This window comes from Palaemon carinicauda, chromosome 13 (genome assembly GCF_036898095.1).
Source record: "Palaemon carinicauda isolate YSFRI2023 chromosome 13, ASM3689809v2, whole genome shotgun sequence".
In the NCBI taxonomy this organism is placed as follows: Eukaryota; Metazoa; Arthropoda; class Malacostraca; order Decapoda; family Palaemonidae; genus Palaemon; species Palaemon carinicauda.
The window spans coordinates 117679333-117704332 of record NC_090737.1 but is presented as its reverse complement, the minus strand read 5'-3'; the positions used below and the strand labels follow the sequence as shown (position 1 = coordinate 117704332).

The 25000-nt window shown below is 32.9% G+C and overlaps 2 protein-coding genes across 2 annotated transcripts in view; one reads left to right on the top strand and one right to left on the bottom strand.

Annotated features, from left to right (window-relative positions):
- Positions 1-6041: 6041 nt before the first annotated feature.
- The window catches only part of LOC137651768 (uncharacterized protein PF3D7_1120000-like), a 25568-nt gene continuing 6609 nt past the window's right edge, over positions 6042-25000 (bottom strand). The window contains exons 3-4 of the mRNA XM_068384989.1: positions 19947-20154; positions 6042-6180 (exon numbers count right to left, since the gene is read on the bottom strand). Of these exons, the coding sequence (XP_068241090.1) occupies positions 6042-6180; positions 19947-20154 (347 nt within the window). The remainder of the gene's footprint in view (positions 6181-19946; positions 20155-25000) is intronic.
- Positions 20048-25000, top strand: part of LOC137652035 (uncharacterized) — a 59181-nt gene continuing 54228 nt past the window's right edge. The window contains exon 1 of the mRNA XM_068385254.1: positions 20048-20184. The gene's annotated coding sequence lies outside the window, so the exon portion shown is untranslated. The remainder of the gene's footprint in view (positions 20185-25000) is intronic.

Genomic DNA, 25000 nt, shown 5'->3' with positions numbered 1-25000 from the left:
GGAGTTTTTGTCCGTGGTTACACTGTTTGAATCTCGTTCAAATTCAGCAGGCAATTTATAAGCAAAACACCGGCGCCTGATGCAGAGAGCTGAAGCCTCTGTCTTTGTTTATATGATTCGTCGTGGGAATCTATCACTATCAGCCAATCAGAGTCGTCGCAGGAATCCATCAGCCAATCAGCGTTCTTCAGAGCGTGAATTGGACCAGTCCATTTGTGAGTCATTGTGCGTTAATGAATTGTCAGTTCTAGCGATCATAACGTTTTGAAAGACTAATATGGAGTGACTTGAGTTACCGCTATTCGTCTTAAATAATATCGCCATAAATATATGATAAGAGAATTTGGGACTTTAAAAAAAAAGAAAGGTCTCAGAACCTGGGAAATATTTTCCTTTCCTCTGGTTTTATCTTTATTTTTTTTACCTCTGATGAGGAGACGAAACGATCCAATCACTCCCACAGGCACTGCGCCGTTCCTCGGTAGGTGAATCCCTCATAAGATGAGGGCACCAAGATTGACCCTCTAGGACTTTTATGGAGCCGGTTCTCCGCCCGGCAGAGTGGATAAGCAATTTTTAGGTTCCCTTCCCTGAGGAGGAAGAAATCGACAAAACAGATTAGCACCAACGATTTTTATAGTCTTATCTATATTACCTTTTGCTTTCTTTTACTTCTAATTGTTAAAATAATGAACCGATTATATAAAAATATACATTTTTTCAGCATTGTGGTGATTCTGATAAATTCAGGTCATTCCTGAGAAAAAGAAACGGCAACGACACAACAGTTTCTGTCCTATTCATGCTTCAGGTGCTAAATTTTAAAGCACTTACAACTAGAGCTGTTTCCTACACATTCACAATAGGTTCATCAGTAGAGTGTTGAAGCCTCACGTTACACCGGACTGGGGTTCGAGTCCTGCTGAAGCTCCATTGTTCCTTGTAGTGTTTACAACTTCACCATCCTTGCAAGCTAAGGATGGGGTGAGGAGCCTATAGGTCTACCTGCTGAGTCCTTAGCAGCCATTGCTTGGCTCTTCCTGGTCCTAACTTGGATTGAGAGGGGTCTTGGGCACTGATTATATGTGTATATGGTCAGTCTATACGGCATTAACTTGCTAGTTAGGGCAATGTTACGGGTCCCTGCCTCTGCCATTCATGAACAGCCTTTAAAAAATAATTAAGTTTATACCTTTCACACATTCTACCCAACGATTGTTAGGTCCCTTCTTCCGCTATAGGTCCGCTCCCCTACCCTTAGAGCTAGGAATTTCTCAATTACTCACTTGTATGAATCTTCCTTACATTGCATGTATTTAAGCAGTTAATTTTTACAAATTTAACTATCTATGCTTCAAATACGTTTAACATCCTCACTTTCCTTCATTAATGGAGAGTTGACTCAACTATCCTATCATACACTCCAGCATCTACTTCCTCAAACAGATAAGATTTCCTCACGACTCGATGGTTTGCATACATTGTTTTTCCTACCCTGCTCAACTTGTTCTGTGACACACCTCATTTCTCCTATTATCATCATCCGTGACATTTACCCCCAATTAATTGTATATATATATATATATATATATATATATATATATATATATATATATATATATATATATATATATATATATATATATATATATATATAAAATTATTTCTCTTCTTCCTACATTCTTATCAACATTCATTGCTCCATTATCTTGGTTTCTGCTTACCCTCACAGCTTTAATGTTGATTACAACTGCATTTAGTTTTATCATTTTGCAAACAACCCCAGACTCTTTTAACTAGGTTTTGCAGTTTCTCCTCGCCATCCAATCAGTGAAGTATCACCTGCAGTCATCAAATATGCAACTCACATCTGATTTCCTTACCTTAAAAATTCTCTTCCATTCCCGTTGTCCTTTCTCTGACCTCTCACATCATTCTACCAATAAATATATCAAATAGCTATCGATATATAAGGATGTTTTGGATAATATTCTCAAATTCTTTTTTCTTAATATACAGCTGCTATTTCACGTGCAGTCTAAGCAATCCTTCAAACACGTCAGAAAAACTAGCGATTGTCCTTTACACCTTATCTTTCAGAATATGTTTTCTTAGCAGAAGATTTTAAAACTTATGGCTACAAACAAGGCTTCTCTCCTTCATTTTCAATATCTTACTCTAACTATTATGTGCCATAACTCGCTTGATCAGCTCACCGTCTGCCTCGTCATTAATGAACGAGAAGTGAAGACAAATAGACTAAACTAATCATCAAATACACACACACACACACACACACACACACACACACACACACACACACACACATATATATATATATATATATATATATATATATATATATATATATATATATATATATATTTATATATTTATATATATATATATATATATATATATATATATATATATATATATATATATATATATATATATATATATATATATATATATATATATATATATATGCCCCTCTGATGGTCCAGCACTTTGCTGCAGTAGAGGGGCTTGAGTGTCTCAATGATGGGCTGGGCAGTTCTAAGGCCAGTTTTGAGAGACCAGACCAAGACTAGACCCCTATAGGCCTTCTCCTTTATTTTAAGATAGGCAAAGGCTAGGAGAAGGAAAACTCCAAAATCAAACCAAACAAGACCCCCAAAGGCGGAGCTTCCCAGCGCCGGCGGAAGAGGGCAATCCCTGTCGGGCAGGCAACAAGGCGGGCCTTGACACAAAAAGAACCCGGCAGCCCGATGCAACCAACATCGGAGAAGCCGCCTGTCTCATATGTCTTGAGCCGCGGTGAAAACGATGTGGGCCAAGTGTGTGTGTGTGGCCGTTGCAAAGCCACGACCACCCAAAACAATATACCCAGCTACTGGCATTCTGTCGTTTCCTCCACCATGGCTAACGACAGAACCCAATACTCGGACACGAGTGGGCGCCGATGACGATATATATATATATATATATATATATATATATATATATATATATATATATATATATATATATATATATATATATATATATATATATATATATATATATATATATATATATAAATTATATATATATATATATATATATATATATATATATATATATATATATATATATATATACATATATATATATATATATATATATATATATATATATATATATATATATATATATATATATATATATATATATATATATAGGAACAACAACAAAAAATGCAAACGTTTCGAGTGTACTGCACAACAAAGGCCTCAGAAATGTCGTAGTCATGTCTGGGGTCTGGTCCTTTTCATCACCACGCTGGCTACTACGGATTGGTGATGGTGGGAGACCGTATATATATATATATATATATATATATATATATATATATATATATATATATATATATATATATATATATATATATATATATATATATATATATATAATATACAATATACAATAATAAATAATAAATAATAAAAATTATAAAAATAATAAAAATAAATAAAAATGAAAAATGGATAATAGTAAATAATAATAAATAATAGTCACTGGAAGTACGTCCTTCGAAGCCACCGTAATTGACAGCCGGTTCTCTTGGCTTCGCAGTTCGCCTTCCCCTTTCATGGCGGCCCGATTCAAGTGTGTGTCACATGCCTGTCCCTCAAGCTGTGTCGGGAATTTAGATGAGCATAAATCTAGGATGGGGCCAATTTCTTTACCTTCTTTTATATAAATCTCTTATTTAATTAACCTGAATTCACATTTTTATGCTTTATCAAAACTGTGTTTATCGATTTAATTTCTTTAGAGAATATGTTGGCTCCTTTTGTCATAATATTCTTTTGCTCGGGAATTTCATCATAATCATCATCGTTATCATCACCATCATCATCATCTCCTCCTACGTCTATTGACGCAAGGGGCCTCAGTTAGATTTCGCCAGTTGTCTCTATCTTGAGCTTTTAAATCAATTCTTCTCCACTGGTCATCTCCTGCTTCATGCTTCATAGTCCTCAGCCATGTAGGTCTGGGACTTCCAATTCTGGAATTTAGATGAGCACAAATCTGGGATGGGGCCAATTTCTTTACCTTCCTCTTCTAAATAAATCCCTCATTTAATTAACCTGAATCTACGATTTTATGCTTTATCAGAACTGTGTTTATCGATTTAATTTCTTTAGAGAATATGTCATCTCCTTTTGATATAAATCTCTTTTGCTATGCTCTTATACATTTTCATTTCAGCAGCCGTTATACACCTTGCATGAATGATTTGCTGTGTTTTGTGGCATCCTGAGTCTCATTCATGTTTACATCCATTACCACAACTTTGTTTATTTACAGTATTTTAGGTTTTCTGATAAAATATCAGCTCCTTTTGCCACAATTCTCTTTTGCTATACTTGAAAAATTTAAATTTTTGCAGCTGTTGTCCAACTTGCATGAATGATTTGTTTATTTTTAGGTTCCTGGTATCATGACATAATTCTCTTTGAATAAAGAATAAAAAAAAATCAATTTTAAACCATAAATTGATAAAATTGAATATGTCCTAATCAAAGTTAAATGTCTTTCAGATGACCTGCTTTTGATATAAATCTACAAAATACCGCCAGCATGAATGATGGCAATTGCATATTTGTTATGCAGAAAATGTCGACATTGTTGGGTGTTTGGTGTTCCCCTTTAGGCTAAAATCAACTCTCTGAAACGGTTCGATCGATGCCAAAAGTTGTTATTTACTCAGTGATTTTCGAAGGTTTATACAATGCGGAGGTAAAAGGATCTCTTGCATTTATGAATTTGACTATCAATGTGGTATTCTTTTGCATCGTTACTATAATTATTATTATGTAGTTTTTGTTTTATTTTTATTATTTCTTGATTTATAAATGTTACCGTCACTGCTACTTACTGTATATAACGGTAATTATCAATACAATTAAATTTCCTGCGAATTTTATTATTATTATTATTATTATTATTATTATTATTATTATTATTATTATTATTATTATTATTATTATTATTATTATTATTATTATTATTATTACTTGCTGAGCTACACCCTAATTGGAAAAAAAGGATATTCTAAGCCCAGGGGCCAGAACATTTAAAATAGCACAGTGAGGAATGGAAACAAGGAAATGAATACTTAAATGACAGTAACACTATTAAAAAAAATAATTCCTTTAAAAAAACTACTACTACTACTACTACTATTACTACTACTGCTGCTGCTACTATGACTGCTGCGGTGCTCCTGCAGGTAATAAAAGAAGCAATAACTATAAGAGCAAGGAGAAACAAAAGCAGAACCACCGTCAAAAAGGAATGAAATGAAAGTCCCCGAAAAAAAAAGTGACATCGTCCTAAGTTACTGTGGAAGCGAGTGGCTCTTCATCCGCTCCAGATTTCATAATCCCCGACCCAAGGGATGGTATCATTTTCTCGATTCCACCCGCTGTTCCTTTAATCTACTCGCCCCTCCCCAGCCAGTCCATCTGCCCCCCATAACCCCCTCCCCCTAACGCATTAACAGAAAATATGGACGAACGAGCCCGCTAAACTTTAAGGCATCCAATTACTCAAGGCCCCCCTCTCCTAAGAGTACTGTTCTTTAAAGAGTGACGCTGATAACTCCTAAACGGAACAATTTCAGATTATTCCAGATTATTCCAGCAGACCCCTTCAGACGATTCTCTAAGTAAACGATTCATCCCTGAGCCTCGGAGGCCTGGGGCTCCGGCAATCATATATCTTAACTAGATCCAATTTTCGCGAGGCATCTCTCTCCCTCCCCTGCCTCATCCTCCCCCGCCCTACCCTTTTCTCAGTTCAAACCCGCAATCATCAACAGACTCCTCCTCCTTCCTCCCTACCTAGAGGACCTCCCCTTACCCCTTCCCCACTTCCAAGGCACCAATCCTTGACGGAATAATACCTATTCCTCCAAACGCCAACCCCCTTCACCCCACCAAGAGTACCCTCCCATCCTCCTCCTCCTACATTCCCGTCTTCTACTCTCTTCATCCAGCTTTCAGAAATGCTTGAGTTGGATGCCAAGTGAGGATGAAGATGCGGTTTATACCAAGTGTGGATGAAGATGCAGGTTCACAGAATGAAGAGGCGTGTGGGTGTATTTGGCTAGGGGTGTGGTGGGGGTGGCTGCCGCATGGACCCAGAGAGGGGAAGGATGGTGCATCACACGAGGATATTGCAAAATGAAGTTGTCATGAGAGATGTCTATTGTAGTGAAGTACTTAGCATGGTGGGAGAGGCCACACAGAGACACAGGTTATATGTTTTTTCTTTAATTTAAGATGGAAAATCCTTTACAAGGTTGTGATGGCCGATGTGGTAACATCCTTGACTGGTGAAGGCCAGACTGAGGTTCGAGTCCCACTCAAACTCGTTGGTTTCTTTGGTCACTGCAATCTCACCATCCTTGTGAGTTAAGGATGTGGGGTTTGGGGGAGCCTATATGACTATCTGCAGAGTTATCAGCAGCCATTTCCTGGCCCTCCTTGGTCCTAGCTTGGGCGAAGAGGGAGCTTGGGCGTGATCATATGTATATATGGTCAATCTCTAGGCCATTGTTCTGCTTGCTAGGGCAATGTCACTGTCCCTTGCCTCTGCCATTCATGCACGGTCTTTAAACTTTTAAAGAGAGGTGTGTAGTTGATGTAGTTATTTGCTTTAGTACAAGAAATATGAAGCTTTGATTAATGATAAGCTTTCTGATATCTTCATAATATATTATTTTTAGCAAAAAGGAGAAAATTTAAGTCATAAATAGCTATCGGCCTAGTCAGAAAGAGAGAGAGAGAGAGAGAGAGAGAGAGAGAGAGAGAGAGAGAGAGAGAGAGAGAGATAATAAAAGACAGTATATGAGAAAAATAATAAAAATCAGAGAGAGAGAGAGAGAGAGAGAGAGAGAGAGAGAGAGAGAGAGAGAGAGAGATAACAAAAGGGCCAAAGAAGTCCTAGACACAATAGAGACGTTATCGCCAGGCGCTGGTTATTGACAGGGCAGAATCTCTCAAGGACGTTTTTCCAATCAGCAAAATTTGAGTGTAACCTGCTGGATCTTCCAGGGATAATTCACGAAACGCTTCCCTTTTTATTTACTGAGGGAAGATTAGCCTTCTCTCTCTCTCTCTCTCTCTCTCTCTCTCTCTCTCTCTCTCTCTCTCTCTCTCTCTCTCTCTCTCTCTCTCTCTCTCTCTCTGGGTGATGTTGGCATTTCCTTCAATTTGGATTCAGTTTCAAGTGGATGGTGAATGGGTTATCCAAGGTCTCATTCTTTTTTATTTGACTGAAAATATATTATCAGATATTTGCCGGGAAAACCGGTTGAAATCCTGGAATATATATATATATATATATATATATATTTATATATATATATATATATATATATATATATATATATATATATATATATATATATATATATATGTATATATATATATATATATATATATATATATATATATATATATATATATATATATATATATATATATATATATATAAATATACAGCAGTACCATTATTATTATCAACCCGCAAAAGATAATAACAAAGTAGAGTAAAATTATGGTCGCGTGTTTTTTTACTGAGATACTGTTGAGAACAGTATATTTTTTACGAAAATTTCCATTTAAAATTACACTTTTTTTTTTTTTTTTTTTAAATAGTGTGCGTAAAATTTATTGTGCTGAGCAATGACAGGTTAGTCATTATCATTATTCTGTGTTTGAATGGATCTCTGTTGTTTGTAACAAACATGAAAGAAAGTAACGTGGGGAGTTTGATTAAGTCTCTTGAGAGAAGGCCTGACTATTAGAATTAGCTGCATACCTAGTATTATGAGCAGGATGGACCTGTCCGTGAAGATCTGAATGCAAAGGATGGCCAGAATTCGGAGGTCTATTTATGTCTTTGACAATTATTTCATAGTGTAAAGGCTGTAATAATGTTAGATAGATCATCAACAGTGGCTCAATGGGAACATTTTACACAAAAGGAATATCAGCCTTACACATCACTGGCTATTAAAATAACGAAACATAAACTCATTCTGTTTACAACCACCTAGTCAATTATCAATGTTCTGTGTTTGAATTCATCTCTATGGTTTGTAACAAACATGAAAGAAGTGACGTGTGGAGTTTGATTGATTTATATTTTTTATTGATAGAAAAATTATATATGAATTATGAATTATGCCAAAATACCGAGTGGGTGAGGAATGTAGTACACAACGAGGACCATTCAAAAGGTTATTACAAGTGGAAATTTAGCATGGGAGTGTTTGAGCTAGATTAGCCACATGGTAAACATAATATAGTGTACCAGCCGTGTGTCACACGATCGTACATAGTAACGACATTTCTTTTTATTTGTATATATTATGCTTTGAATCTTTGTTCTCCCCTCGCACTGACAGGAACCTGAATAAACATGTCTGTTTTTCTCACCGTTAACTGTTAACAGAAATGATTGTCGGTGGAACATGAAATTGCCTGTAATGTTATTATGTCCTTGCCGGGACTTGATGTATATATAAACTGATGTTCTGTAATAAAATTACTCAGTTGCTTTCATCCTGCCTTCTTAGTCACAGCCTCTCTCAGCCGTCACATTGGTGACCCCGGAGTGACTCGAACACCCAACCTTCTGACTTTATTGTTACGCGCAATGAGAGTTATACCTTGAAAGGGTTATCTAGATAGCACAGGAGAAGTTTTAGAGCGAACGACCTTAATTTCTAAAGAATTAAAGTGTTTATAAAATAAATTTTAGTACCATAAGGAGTGTAATGTCCTTGTGGAACAGATAAGTCCTTAATGCAAGTAAGATAAGTGGCCAATGCGTAGAAAGTTGAAATTTTTTATCAATGAACGCTTTGCAGAGGTAATCATTTGTAGTTTTCCATATTATGATATCTCAAGCCTAATGTTACAGGTAGAAATAATATATTTGAGTAGAATGTCATTTTTGGCTTTACACTCCCTCATGTACAGTAGTTCGCTTGATGATGTTATCATCAAGCGATAGTGATTATGCAAATTTCTTTCTGGTGACATATCATATGTCCGTCTATCTTCAAGGTGTTATCTAATGATAGGAATGATAAGAGTTGCAGGTTTTGTAGATGATCGTATATAACTTTCCACTTAGATCGTCATTTAACTATAACACCAGATAATCCCACGTTTGTGACGCAATTTTTACAGAGTATATACAGTATATTTATATATATGTGTGTTTGGGTGTATGTATGTATGTATATATATATATGTATATATAATCTGTTCATACACACGTTCTTTAGTGCATAAGCCCGTGTAATTTGACGATGAAGTTAATGAGAAAGAGACAAAACAGTGAAATGTTGGCCAGACTTTTATATCATATATGCGATAACAGAAAACCTTCAGATAATTTGTTCAATTCTGAAGGATACAACATCTTCATCGTTTATCTAACCAAATAAAAACTGTAAGCAAACAAGCCTTCATGTTTTCCAACTCTCACTACATACAATCATTACACTAACTACCTCTTTCTTTCTCGTGGTTTTTCTTTCTCGATATTTGAAAGGCTTAGCAAATCAAATAAAACATTGATGTTGTTAAAATAAACAGAAATAAACAAAAGAAATTGATCCTTCACATTTTGATTGTTTCAAGTGATTGCTTTTTTGAAACTTTAATTATTATAACTATTGGAATGGCTGTTTATGGATTATCAGTAGGTATTATTTGATATTAGTTAGGAGTGGTTTTGAATAATTGGTTTATTCATATTTATTTTGATTATAGTGTGATAGTTTAGTAAGGAAAGGTGTTCGTATCTCTTTGATCGAATGGTGACTAAGATATATATATATATATATATATATATATATATATATATATATATATATATATATATATATATATATATATATATACATATATTTATATATATATATATATATATATATATATATATATATATATATAAATATAAATATATATATAATACTAATCTTAATATATTATTCTATACTTTTTGGGGATATTCTTGCAATTTTGTTATTCATAATTGTCAAGAAATATAACTTTAAGAATGCTAATAAGTTTCTACAATAGTCCACTTCATAAATATACAGAAAAGGGGGAAGTTTAAGGTGAAGACACTTTTACTAGTAGGATTCAAAGGTGTGGGGTTTGCTTTTGCAACCCCACTACAAAAATAAGCTCTTAGTCAAAATATACGTTTATTCATCTTGTGTCTTAAGATTTTTGATTATTAACTTTAATGTCGTTATATTTTTTCATTTGTGATGTAAGTCTTTCTTCTTAATATTAACGGTAAAATTGTCTATCTCCCCTATATATTAAGGAGCAAACGTCTGGCTACTCACACCACATATATATATATATATATATATATATATATATATATATATATATATATATATATATATATATATATATATATAAAATATGTATATATATATATATTTGTAAGTATGTATATATATATATATATATATATATATATATATATATATATATATATATATATATATATATATATATATATATATATATATATATATATATGCAGGTTTATATATATATATATATATATATATATATATATATATATATATATATATTTATATATATGTATATATATATGTATATATATAAATATATATATATATATATATATGTATATATATATATATATATATATATATATATATATATATATATATAAATATATATATATATATATATATATATATATATATATATATATATATATATATATATATATATATATATATATATATATATATATATATATACACACGCGCACACACACACACATATATATATATATGTATATATATATATATATATATATATATATATATATATATATATATATATATATATATATATATATATATATATATATATATATATCAGTCACACTCAGTGGCATAACCAGACGTATTACTACAGGTAAGAGGGGTTGTAGTTAGGAAAGAGGGAGGGGCTGGGAATTGTTGAACATGTGCATGTGTGTAGGTGTGTGTGCATATCTAAATATTTATCCGTCATTTTGACGGGTCGAGTACATTAATACTGTATGATAACCCAGTTGTACTTATGGAGAGCTTTTGGTTAAAAGGACAGTGTTAAAATACACCAAAATATATATCTGATAACAAAATTACTGATATTTTTAATCAATATTGATTATTGGCTATCTGAACACTCCTTCCTATGTCACTTATGATTATTCATTTGTTATTTCTAAATTAGTATTAATTTAAATTATCCTAATAGGTAGCTATGAATTTCCCCTCTAAAAAAGTATCCTAAATAGAAAAGCTCTCTGAAAGTGCAGGCCTCCGCGACGGCAGCTTATTTCTCGAAACCAGCTTGCCTTTCTCAGAATCAATTTAAACAGTAGTTTAATCTGAAGTCTGTGTTACGACCATGTGCGAACTTGGGGTTAAGGTTAGGGTTAATTCGGTTGACCTTTTGCTTGACCTTGACCTTTGACCTAGAACTTCCAAAATTGAATCACTTCCAAGTCTTAACATGAAAATTAATCCCTGAACGTTCCGCTACGCTACGAGTAAAATTGTGTCCGGGAAGTTTTAAAAAACAAACGATAAAAAAAAAAAAAAATGGACAAGCAGGGGCGAAAACATAACCTCCAGCCAACTTCGTTGGCGGATGTAATTAAAAGTAAAGAAATTATTATCTACCAGTTCACAATATTTGTTGACATAGTGAAAGGGGAAATTGCATAAAATCCCGTTATTTCATTCGCTTGATAAAGTGCGGCCATGATTCACCCTTACTCCTTATTGAATATTAATTTACTTCGTCCTTGCTTCACATTTTACAAGCAGCAATGTAAATTGTTCTTAGTTATTAAGTCTATATTTCAAATAACAATTCCGTTTCTCGTGACAGTCAGCGTTCTTCTAACACGCGATAAAGATTCTTTATACAATGTTGCTTAGGCTGTTGGCTCAAGGTCGACTTGTAGTGAATGCGGGAATCTATTTCTATTTTTTTTTTTTCAAAAGAAACGAAATGAAAATACAAAAACTTGAAATGGATTCTAATTAAAGTCGTACCTGAATTAAACTGATCCATATGACTGTAATTTTTTAAAAAATATCTCTCGTAAATGTTCCTAGTCTGAAAGCAAGAGATATATTTGGCAAACTATTTTATCTCGGTTTTTATCATGTAAATTTCTCTATAGCATTATTGAGGGGTTATAACCGATTCTTTAATATTACCAGAAAATAAACTTATATAACGGAGGGTGACTCTCTATCTTTTCAAATAAAATATAATTTCTGACATTTTATTTCCTTGATTTTAAATATTATTGGTAAACTGCCAAATTATTAAAGGTGTTTCAGAAACTTGGTGTCTCCCTGTAAGGTAATTGATAACTACGTTTTCATTGCTAAACTTGTAGAATCAGAATGCTTTCAAAACGCTTTTTCTTTTATTTAATGCTTTGCTACGATATGTATTCAGCCATTGCTTACATGATATTATTTCATAATAAAAATATTCCTTAAGAAAACTAAATTAGATATATTTCATCATTATTCAAAAAATGGTTAAATTCAAATTAGTAATTCCTATCTGATATTTTAAATAACGAATAAACTAGATATTATATTCAATGACGATATAATTGTGTCAGTTGCTATTGCTAAGGAGTATTGGCACAATTCTTTCTTTGTAAGTCTCCACTCTTGCAACCTTAAAACGCAGTCTGCTAATTCCTAGTTTATTGGTTTCTACGAATCAAGTCTTTTAAGACCTGCGCGGTTGAATGTTCATTCCAGCGTGAATACTCTCTCACACACATGCCGATAAATAAAAGAAAATTCCACTATATTTAAATGATTATATATATATATATATATATATATATATATATATATATATATATATATATATATATATATATATATTTGTCTGCGTGTTTTATGTTTGTGCGTATAAATATAATTGAAAATAATTCATAAGGCAATTTATGTCGTAGACTTTTTGTTTACACACACACGCATATATATATACAGTATATATATATATATATATATATATATATATATATATATATATATATATATATATATATATATATATATATATACTGTATATATATATATATATATATATATATATATATATATATATATATATATATATATATATTTATATATATATATATATATATATATATATATATATATATATATATATATATATATATATATATATATATATATATATATATACTGTATATATATATATTTATATATATACATATATATATGTATATATATATATATATATATATATATATATATATATATATATATATATATATATATATATATATATATATATGTGTTTGTGCATTTATATATGTGCATATGCGTGTATTTGTGTATAGTTTATTTAAATAATCAAACGCCCTTTAATCTTCTTTATTCTTTAGACCGTGTGTACAAGGCTCGTTAAATGCAACCTCTCATGTGTGATCCGTTTATGAATAGTTCCTCTTCCATAATTAATTGCGCCTGCGCTGTCGCTCTCAGGTATATATCGATAACTAGCCTCTCTCTCTCTCTCTCTCTCTCTCTCTCTCTCTCTCTCTCTCTCTCTCTCTCTCTCTCTCTCTCTCTCAATAAGTGGATGGAATTAAATTCATTCATCATTACTCAGGAATGATAAGGTGCAAAATCACAACCGTATAACTATAGCAATAATGTTTTTCAACTATGCCTTTTATATCATGTAAATAAAGTAATGTTATCTCCACTGCAATATTTGCTCAGTAATAGCTGTCTTCCCCAATATCTACAACTCATACGACCCAAGGTCCCCTTAAATGGGCTCGCAAAGAAAGTGTGACGTCATAGTGACGTCATCAGTCGCTGCATCCAATACTTATCTTGGTAAATGTCGATTTTCCTATATCTCTCGGCAACTCGTTTGCTAGATAGGAAGTTATGGGGAAGGGTAATGGGATTCATAGGGTAGATATGGATCCGAGAGTACAGGAATCGGGATGGGATATACATATCCTCCCCAAGAAGTGAGAACCTAGTAGAGAAAAAGTAAAAAAAAGATGACAAAAGTACATTCGAGCACAATATTCTATGTAATTTCTCTTCCTCTTTGTTGAAGTTTATATAGTTTATATAAGAGATATCTATTTTAATGTTACTCTTCTTAAAATATTTTGTTTTTCCTTTTTTCCTTTCCTCACTGAGCTATTTTTCCTGTTAGAGCCCCTGGGCTTATAGCATCCTGCTTTTCCAACTAGGGTTATAGCTTAGCAAGTAATAATAATAATAATAATAATAATAATAATAATAATAATAATAATAATAATAATAATAATGATAATAACACATGCTCATATAGGATTGGCCAGTGATCATATTCCACAATAATAGAGTTGAAAATATTCACGAATATATAACTTGAAAAACAATTACATATCCATTGATTGTGATAAGTTTCACTTAATTTCAGTACATGGGAGGTGATTTGAAATGATTAAAATGAAGATGCACTTTTACATCGTTGTAATGTTTTATAGACAATATTAGGGGTGAGGTTACCGAGGTTGGAATTTGTGATACAATTGTATTATTTATTACTTATTCATTGTTTATTCATTTACATGGATCGAATTTTTTGTTGGAAATACATATGAGTTTACTTTGCTCTTTTTTTTCTTTAAAATTTCTTTGTTTCTTCATACTCATATATATATATATATAACACACTAGTATATGTACAATATGATATATTTGACTTTTGGTATATATCTTGCCGTGTGTTTAATGACTGTATTATTGAAAACTTTCAGAAATTGAAAATCTTTCTTCATGAGAATTGATTTATTGAAGTTAGACCTCACCCCCCTCCCACACACAAAAGCAATTTGGATCCACCCGAAACATAGAGACATGGATGAGAGTGGCGGCAGTAAAATTCCAACCTTATGCCTATCAAGAAGACGGGAACCAGACAGAAATCATAGGATATAATCTGAGGAAATGTACTTAACGTATGAATTTCTCTGTCATTTTAGCCTGCTGCCTTTTTTTTTCTTTCTTTTTATTTCTTTTTTTCCTTTTTTATTTATTTATTTATTTATTTATTTTTTTTAACCAGAGACACTTTTCCTTAATGAATGCTCATCATTTCGTCTAACGAAGTGATTTACGAATATGCTAAAAGATTATTAAGGCAAAGGCAAGAAAGCCGCCTTTGCAAAAACGCCCAGGGTTTTATTATAACAACATACTTCTATATTCATAAGCTGGTTGGCAAACTGCCATTCCTGTTTGAATATTAGATGCTGTGACGTGGATTTATGTCACGACACGTAACGTACTGCCGCATTGCGCCGTGTAAAACGTGGAATTTTGCGGAACTGACTCGCACCGGTTGAGAACGAAACTTTCTGAGAAAAAAAAAACACCTGGAAAGTTACCTGGATACTAAAAGAGCTTCCTGCTCTCGTCGAAAGTCAAAGAGGCTCTTTTTAGGCAATTGGCCTTGCTACGTAATGTCATCTGTGACTCTGTATTTATATGGAAACTATTCTCAATAATTACGAAGATTTGATAAATTTTGGCATGCTATTGTTTATACGTCTGGCTTTCCACCATTACTATCATATAAACGTATATAATTCCAGTATTACTTTACCCTATGTCAATTCAGCTATCTCTACTATCACTACTACTACTGCTACTACATAATTCCAGTACTGCTTTGCCCTATGTCAATTCAGCTATTTTTACTGCTACTACTACTGCATCTACTACTACTACTACTACTATTACATAATTTCAGTATTCCTTTGATCTATGTCAATTCAACTATCTTTACTACTACTACTACTACTACTACTACTACTACTACTACTACTACTTCTACTACTACTACTACTACTACTACTACTACTACTACTTCTACTACTACTACTACTACTACTACTACTACTACTACTACTACTATTTCTGCGCATGTCATCGTGCTAGAAATATAACTCCTAGATTATGTTATCTCGTAAAGATGAGGAACTAGCCTCCCATACGTAATAAGCTCTTGCCATTTTACTCTTAAATCATAATTGTGTCTTAATACTCACTCTGAAAGTTTATAGGCCGCCATTAAGGATGTAATCCTATAGGATGGAATCCTAAGGGCTGCTACAGTTCATTGAAATCAGTCAATTAAATCTATTTACGTAGGTGAAATTCCGCCTCGCGAGATATATTTCACTTTGTTATAAACATGTATATACACATGTATATATAAAGTTTATGCATACATACGTAACCCCCCCCCCCCTCTCTCTCTCTCTCTCTCTCTCTCTCTCTCTCTCTCTCTCCCTCGATATATATATATATATATATATATATATATATATATATATATATATATATATATATATATATATATATATATATATATAGACGTTATATGAATATATATACATATATATATATATATATATATATATATATATATATATATATATATATATATATATATATATATATATAAATATATATATATATATATATATATATATATATATATATATATATATATATATATATATATATATATATATACATACATACATACATACGTACATATATAAATTCCTTTGTTCCCATTTTCGCCCAGTATATGAGAGCTCAGCGCCTTTTGTTAATCAATGGAACTTTCCAGTAATGATTACTCTACATGAGTCTTCAATTTGATGGTTGAGAAACACTACTCATGGCATTCCTTGTCGGTAGCTATCGACCTATGACAAGAAACACAATTGCAGTTATACCCGTTGACCAGTTCTGAAGCAAACTGGTTTTATCACAATGATTCATCAATATAGGACAGACAAATGTCTTTGTCTAGTCACGAAGTGATTCTCAACCGCTGCGCCATGGCACACTAGTGTGCCACGCGATTATTTGAAGTGTACCATGAGATTATTTGAAGCGTGCAACGAGATTATTTGACGCGTGCAACGGGATTATTTGAAGCGTGCCCCGAGATTATTCGAAGCGTGACCTGAGATTAATTGAACCGAGTTGCGAGATTATTTGAAGTGTACCACGAGATCACTTGGAGCGTACCACGTGATTATTTGAAGTGTGTCACGTGATTATTTGACACGTGCAGCAAGTTTATTTGAAGCTTGCCCCGAGATTATTTGAAGCATGTCACAAGATTATTTGAAGTGTAATATGAGATTACTTGAAACATGCCACATGATTATTTAAAGCGTGCCATGAGATCATTTTAAGCATACCACAAGATTATTTGAAGCGTGACACATGATTATTTGAAGTTTGCCACCAGATTATTTGAATCGTACCACAAGATTATATGAAGAGAGAAACAAGATTATTCGAAGCATACCACGAGATTATTTGAAGCATACCATGAGATTATTTGAAGCATGCCACAAGATTATATGAAGCGTGAAACAAGATTATTTGAAGCGTACCACGAGATCATTTGAAGCGTACCATGAGATTATTTGAAGCGTGCCATGAGATTATTTGAAGCATGCCATGAGATTATTTGAAGCGTACCAGGAGATCATTTGAAGGTTACAAAGAGATTATTTGAAGCATGGCACAAGATTATTTGAAGCGTGCTTCGAAGCACAGTCACGGAATACCAAATATACGGAAAATAAACTTGGATTTCGGTTTCACGTGAATGAAAAGTAAGACATTAAATATAAACAGTATGGTGATACTGATATTTATATGAAAACATTTTGCACATAGTAAGCTATTTGACGTTCAAGTCTGTCTAATTATTTAAGACAAGGCTTACTTACGTTTAATGACTGTTGAAAGGTAAAGTTTTACTTCGTGTACATGAATTACACAAGGAATTAATAGCATTTATTTTAGTGAGAAGAGAAGAGGAAATTCTGTCAATATCCTCGTTGCAAATTTTGAACATATAAACTGTATTACTTAATGGAAATATTTTGTCAATCAAACAATATAAATCGTAACATGCAAGGGAGAAACGAAAATATTCCTAATTAAATAGATTAGTTAGTTATCATATTTGACAAAAGTATAGCAAGCTCTGGCAATTTGGATATGTTTCCTTTAATGTGTATTAGCTGTATTAAGAATCTGATTCCCAAGTGGTTATCCTATTTAGAGCGCTTAATGGAAACATCTCCCATTATTATCCATCACTGAACACAGAAAAGTAACATTGGTTTCAAAACCCATTTATAGATGTTCCTTCGAATACAGGACTACAGTTGTGTGAAGAAAAAGAACTGGTCACCAATTATAGTTATTGAGGTCTTAAAAATGAAACATTCAGCAGTATTCAATGATTGATTATACATTTCTATACGAGAGGAATATCTCACATTAGCTAAAATAGCTTTATGACTTGTTACAACTACCTACTTCTTTTCTATATAAATTAGACTTCTCAGCATCAAATAACATGATCACTGAGAAGCATGAAAGACTATGCTCAACCGAGGAAGAACTGAGGATCTGCTTAGTACCAATTCGATCGAATATTGAAGACCCAGACATAGTTTTCATACCAATAACCTTTATAATTCACTGAACAGAAATACTAAAATGAAGTTTATATTCATACTTTTGTTTTAAGTCTATGGTTTCTGATCATGCCTTCGAAATAAAATTTTGCAATGTGTGCCGTCATAGCTTCATGAGATTTGAGTTGTGCATTGGGTAAAAAAAAAATGTTGAGAAACTTTAAAGTGCAGACCTGGATGGGTACAAAGTAAAGGGTATGTGGGGATGATATAAAAGTTAATAGCCTGAAGGATCGTGGAAATTGGAAACTGAGTGTGACATTCATCGAGTGAATTCTATAGAAATTCAATATTGCTGATGTGTAGAAACTGGTCCTTATTTTTCAGTTGTTTTGCAAAATATTCCTCTTGAAGTTTTGACTTGGTGCGAATTGTTTGCATGATGTGGACTTATCAAGAAAATCCTTCTGGAGATCAATTGTTTTACTCGGTCTCTATTTAAAGCACTTTATGTGGTTGTGAGAGAGAGAGAGAGAGAGAGAGAGAGAGAGAGAGAGAGAGAGAGAGAGAGAGAGATCTTTAACCTATACATAATTTAGCCAATATCACCGTAACTAAATTTCCTTTTAGACCACAGATCCTTAAGATTCTAAAAATACTTCGAAGGAAAAGTCGATATTCACACTTTTTCAAATAAGGCATTTCTATCTATATCCAAATGATAACCCCTTGAGCTACACTGAAGCACCTAATTACTTAAGCGTGCCTCCTTGATAGAGCTAAGAGGCTGATGTCAGGAGTAGCATAAGAAAGAGGGACGTAGAAGATGAGGAGAAGGAATTATAATTTTGATTAAGAGGAAAAAATAAGAAAAAGGATGGGAAATTTTAATGTTTTTCTTGTCAGAAGGTAAGTTAAATGACAATAGGTTAATGTGAAGGAAATTATAATCTTGAATAGAAGGAAAGAATAAGAACACGAACGAGAAAATTAAATATTTTTCTTGTCAGAAGACGCGTTAAACGACAATGGGCTAATGTGAAGGAAATTATAATTTTGAATAAGAGGAATGAATAAGAAAACGAGCGAGAAAATTTAATATTCATTCTTGTCAGAAGGTATGTTAAATGGCAGTAGGTTAATGTGAAGGAACGAGAATAAATAGTAAAACAATAACCCTATGTGACTTAATGTCAAAAAAAAAAGAAAATAAAAGAAAAAAAAAATGAAGTACGCATTTTCTTCTACCATATCACCCTTGGCCCATTCTAGTAGGCCTCACTCAGCACCCTGGTAAATCCTTGACTCTGAAGAGATCTCGATTGGAGGCACGTAATCCAATAGAATGAGGCGGGGCACTGGAGTTGAAGACCTTTGGTTCGGGTGTAAAAGGGCGGGGCGCTCGAGGGCCACCCCCCTCCGAGAGACAAATAAAGGCTTCTAAGGCCCCGAATGAGGTTCCAATCCTCTGCGGAGACACTTTCCCGTTGACGTCGTCTTACGGCTTAACATTGATCAGTGAATAAGGTAATTTTTCCAATTATGTTTACCTGTCTCGTGTGCGTGTGTCTTTTTAATGTGGTTGTTTATCCGTTCTTTCGCCTGCAATATTAAGATAATTTTAAATATATTGTTGTCAGTGTTCTTTATTCGTTTTAGTGAACTTTTGTTTTATTATTTTGCTATTGCTGTTTTTTTGTTCGTATTCATAATGTGATAATTGACTGGGCAGACTGCTTCTTTTTTTTACTCATTTGTTTTTTTGTAATAAAAATCAACATTTCCCTAATTGTCAGTGTCTTATCTAAAGTGTTGTGATGGTTAGTTAAAAAAGTGATTTATTTTATACTCATATTCTTATATAAATATAATGACATTGAAGTGTTGTATCGTACTAGTTTATTACGCAAAGAGTATTAGAATATTAAGAATTTGACAAATTTAAGTGATACGGTCAAAGTTATAAAACACTTTGTAATATGTATTTATACAGTAGTACGATCTTGGCCCTCAAAATTGTGTGACGTGAAATACAATGAGGGAAAAGACTGAAGCTAACTCGTATTAGAAATAAGATTTTACTTGAAGATCTTTTTCTCAATTTACGTTTGTTATTGTAGGTTATATAATTTCCTGATTTTAGGTTGAAATTGATTTGAATGTATTAAAACTGGGTCGGAGAGGAATATTGCTATTAATCTAATGCGAAGTAATGTTTTCAGAATGCCTGGGGATATTTATATCAGCGAAGTGATTAGATTAGTTTACGTAACAATGAAGAGCGCTTCATTAAAACAGAAAACGGACATAGAAAACGTTGGCTATTTTTATGGTCGGCTGTTGACCTTACCTTTCTTACGGACCTCTCGTGCTGCCTAATTTGGATTCACAAAGGGCCTTCTTATGGAGCGCCCTACATATACGGTTCGTTGGTATATTACAGAAGTATAGTTGACAGCTCTATGTATGTATGAATATATGCATGTATGTATGTATGTATGTATGTATGTATGTATGCAAGTATGTATGTATGTATGTATTTAGACACACATGCATATATATATATATATATATATATATATATATATATATATATATATATATATATATATATATATATATACATAAAATGTACTGTATAGTATATAAATTATATTCATGTTTATATGATACAATATATATATATATATATATATATATATATATATATATATATATATATATATATATATATATATATATATATATATATATAATACATGGGTGTATATGCTAGTCCATATGTATTTATCTTTAAAATGTATCAATCTTTAGTATCGATTTCCTTATGAACTATATTGAAAAGTATAAGAGCACCTTTCTTTATTTTGTGTTAAAAATTTCTTACATCCATTTAATTTTCTTTAGGCTTTTAGGTGGAATACAAACATTGTTCGGTATTATATTTGCATTCGAAGCCTAACGAATTTGTACAGTAGCTATAAAACTATCGAAATGTGAGGGATTGTGGGGTAAGCGAATGGGATGTAAGTGTATGGAGAAGGTAAATATGTGAATATGAAAAAGTAAGAGTTGAAAAAGGGGACATACCCTCTTGCTGTTATTGAAAATTAGTATAAAATGGATATGAATGTGAAAAAGTAAGAGTTGAAAAAGTGGACATACCCTCCTGCTGTGATTGAGAATAAGTATAAATGGGATATGAATATGAAAAGGTAAAAGTTGAAAAAGGGGACATACCCTCTGGCTGTGATTAAGAATAAGTATAAAAGGGATGTGGGTGTTAAAGAGTTGAAAAAGGGGACATACCCTCTTGCTGTTATTGAAAATTAGTATAAAAGGGATATGAATGTGAAAAAGTAAGAGTTGAAAAAGTGGACATACCCTCCTGCTGTGATTGAGAATAAGTATAAATGGGATATGAATATGAAAAGGTAAAAGTTGAAAAAGGGGACATACCCTCTGGCTGTGATTAAGAATAAGTATAAAAGGGATGTGGGTGTTAAAGAGTTGAAAAGGGGGACATACCCTCTGGCTGTGATTAAGAATAAGTATAAAAGGGATGTGGGTGTTAAAGAGTCGAAAAAGGGGACATACCCTCTTGCTGTGATTGAGAATAAGTATAAAAGGGATGTGAATGTGAAAAAGTAAGAGTTAAATAAGGGGAAAGATCCTCTTGATGTGATTGAAAATAAGTATAAAAGGGAGAGATTAAGACAAGTGTTATGATAAGTGTTATTTTGAGGAAGATACTTTTGTCGGCAATTCTCATATTAGTCAGCTCCTGTATGCATGTTCAGGAAAATTCTCTTTAATGATTTGTTCAATTCTTGGCAAAATTTAGGGGTCTCTACACCCTACATTTGTTTTTTCTCTACTGTTTCCCTTCGGTGCTAGATTCACTGATAGTCTATACCACACGTTATCTCTCAGGTTATGTATTCAACAATTCATGCTCTCTGTCTTAGCCATGTATTGACATTCTCAGGAGTGTTGAAGGGAAGTAACTTCTCTTTGATGGCTGTCCTTTAGATTTTTTTTTTCTTTTAGAATCTTCACCAGAGACGTGATGCTCTGCCTCCATATGTTAGGAATGCTGTTTGGTATTCCAAGGTCGGTCTCACTAGTAGGCTTTGTTGCTGACAGCTCTGAATCTTCTTTGTCTCTTTGTTGGAACCTTGACATGATTTTTGTGGTGAACACGGGGGTTTCTTATCCATCTTTTTTATTTATTATAGCTTCAAGTATATTTATTCAAATTCTGAGGTGGTATTATCTAGTCGTCGATCAAAACACCTTTTGTCAATATGGTTGAACACGACCTTTTTCTTTGCTTGTGGTGATATACCATTATCCTTAAATTTGGTAAGTTTTTGTATCTCCCTTGCTGTTTTTAATGATAATATCTGATTGCCCCTCTTGTTTGGGTAAGAAATAATTTGTGTGTGGTCATAGGCAAACCTATTTTGACTCTAATTCTGTGTCTAGCTTGGCTCTTGTTCAGAAAATATACGTCACAACTGACACACATCCTTGTGGGATACCACTGTTGGTTTATATTTAGTTCTATTGTTCTCCCCCTCCTTATCCGGTTAATTTCACAACAAAGATAGCTGTCAAGTAACTTTAGAAACAAGTCTGGTAGGTTGGTATCAAATTTTCTTGAAGTTTAGGCCTTCATGCCAAATTTACATCTCTTGATATTCCATCAAAACCCCACCCTTTTGTCTGTGTATTTGGATTTGACACAGAGCAAAAACAGAACGAGTTAGATCGTTTTCACTAATAAAATCACAGGTTTCTGTTTGAGAGCATTTTTTTTTTTTTTTTTTTTTTTTGTCTCGGAGGACCCCGAAAAATCCACTATATACTTTGGGATAGATTCCACAATTTTCCTTGGGAGTTCTAGCAGTCTGATTGGCTTCCAGTTCTTTCCCTTTCTTATCGTATTTCTAATTTCAGTGAGGTCAACCGGTATTGATAGGTGATTATTAAGCTCATATATTTTTGAGATCTCTATGATTGAAAAGCACGATTTCCATTTTTCTTTACAGACCCCCTTCCACCTTGTGTGAAATCTTGATTATATTTGTCCAATGCTCTCCTGTTCATTTTTACTTATCATGTAGAGATATTTATTCTATCCTAATCCTAGAAGTATTTTCATTTATCAAATAATCTGACCGGCTGGCAATAACTAGAAAGTTTTCATGGCTATCTCTTCCATGCAATGATTTTGTTCCATTATTGATTAATGTTGAAAATCCTTTGGATTCTCAGTTGTTCTCTTTCTCCCCTTCTCCTGCTTTATAGTAACTGTGACTTTGATGAGTATAGATATCAACTTTGATGTCTAAGTGCTCCTCTTGTTAGATAAGCTTGTATCATTTAATGGTTTTACTTAGAAATGTGTTGTTCCCTAGCCTGATTATTGAGTCAAGCAATTGTTTAGTTTACTCACGTGTGTAACCCCTGCACTAGGTTCTCTTTTCATTTCAATGTGCAGTGATAGTAGATTCTCTCTTTTTTATTGACTCTGGAAGAATTCCCAATCACCTTGTTCTAGCCTTGAAATTTAATTTGATTGTGAATAACATACCTTTTGCTTTCAAGGTCATATGCCTGGCGAATAGTTGGAGGATGTCAGTTTGTCCAATACTAACGTATAGTTTAGATGCACCCACTTGTTTTTCAAAATTATTTATGCTGTCCTGGGATTGGACCAAGGAACGCTAACACCTTTGTTCTTGGTATATAGCTTTTAATGAAGGTTCACGTTGCATCTTTCATTTTGGTGTTTAAAACCAACGATACTATGTGGTACATCCATACTTGCCCTCAAGTATGCAAGTATTAATTTTTTGCAGAGATTGTTTCAGATCCTTATTAGGAAGCAAAAGATTAAGCCACTCCTTGTCCTAAAGTCAATGAATGGGTCAGATAAAATATTCCAGAATTTGTGGTCCAGTTTGGGTTATGCTGCTGCTGTTATACTTGTTTGCAGCTAGTTGAATCCACCCTTTCTTTACAGATGCTGTATAGTTAGATATTTAACATTTCCCCCTCCTTGGCTGCACTAGAGTTGAAGAGTTCTAACAGACCAGCTTCACATGGTTAGATACTAAGTTCTTACTTTACTGGTAAACCCATCTTTTAAAAAATAGTAAGCTGCGAGCTCTTTACTGTGCTGGTAAGCCGTTCTTTGGACTTCATAGTAAGCCATAAGTTTCTTACTTTCCTGGTCAGTCGGTCTTTGGACTTAATAGTAAGCTGCAAGCTTCTTACTTTACTGGTAAGTCCATCTTTGGACTTAATAATAAACCGCAAGCTTCTTATTTTGCTG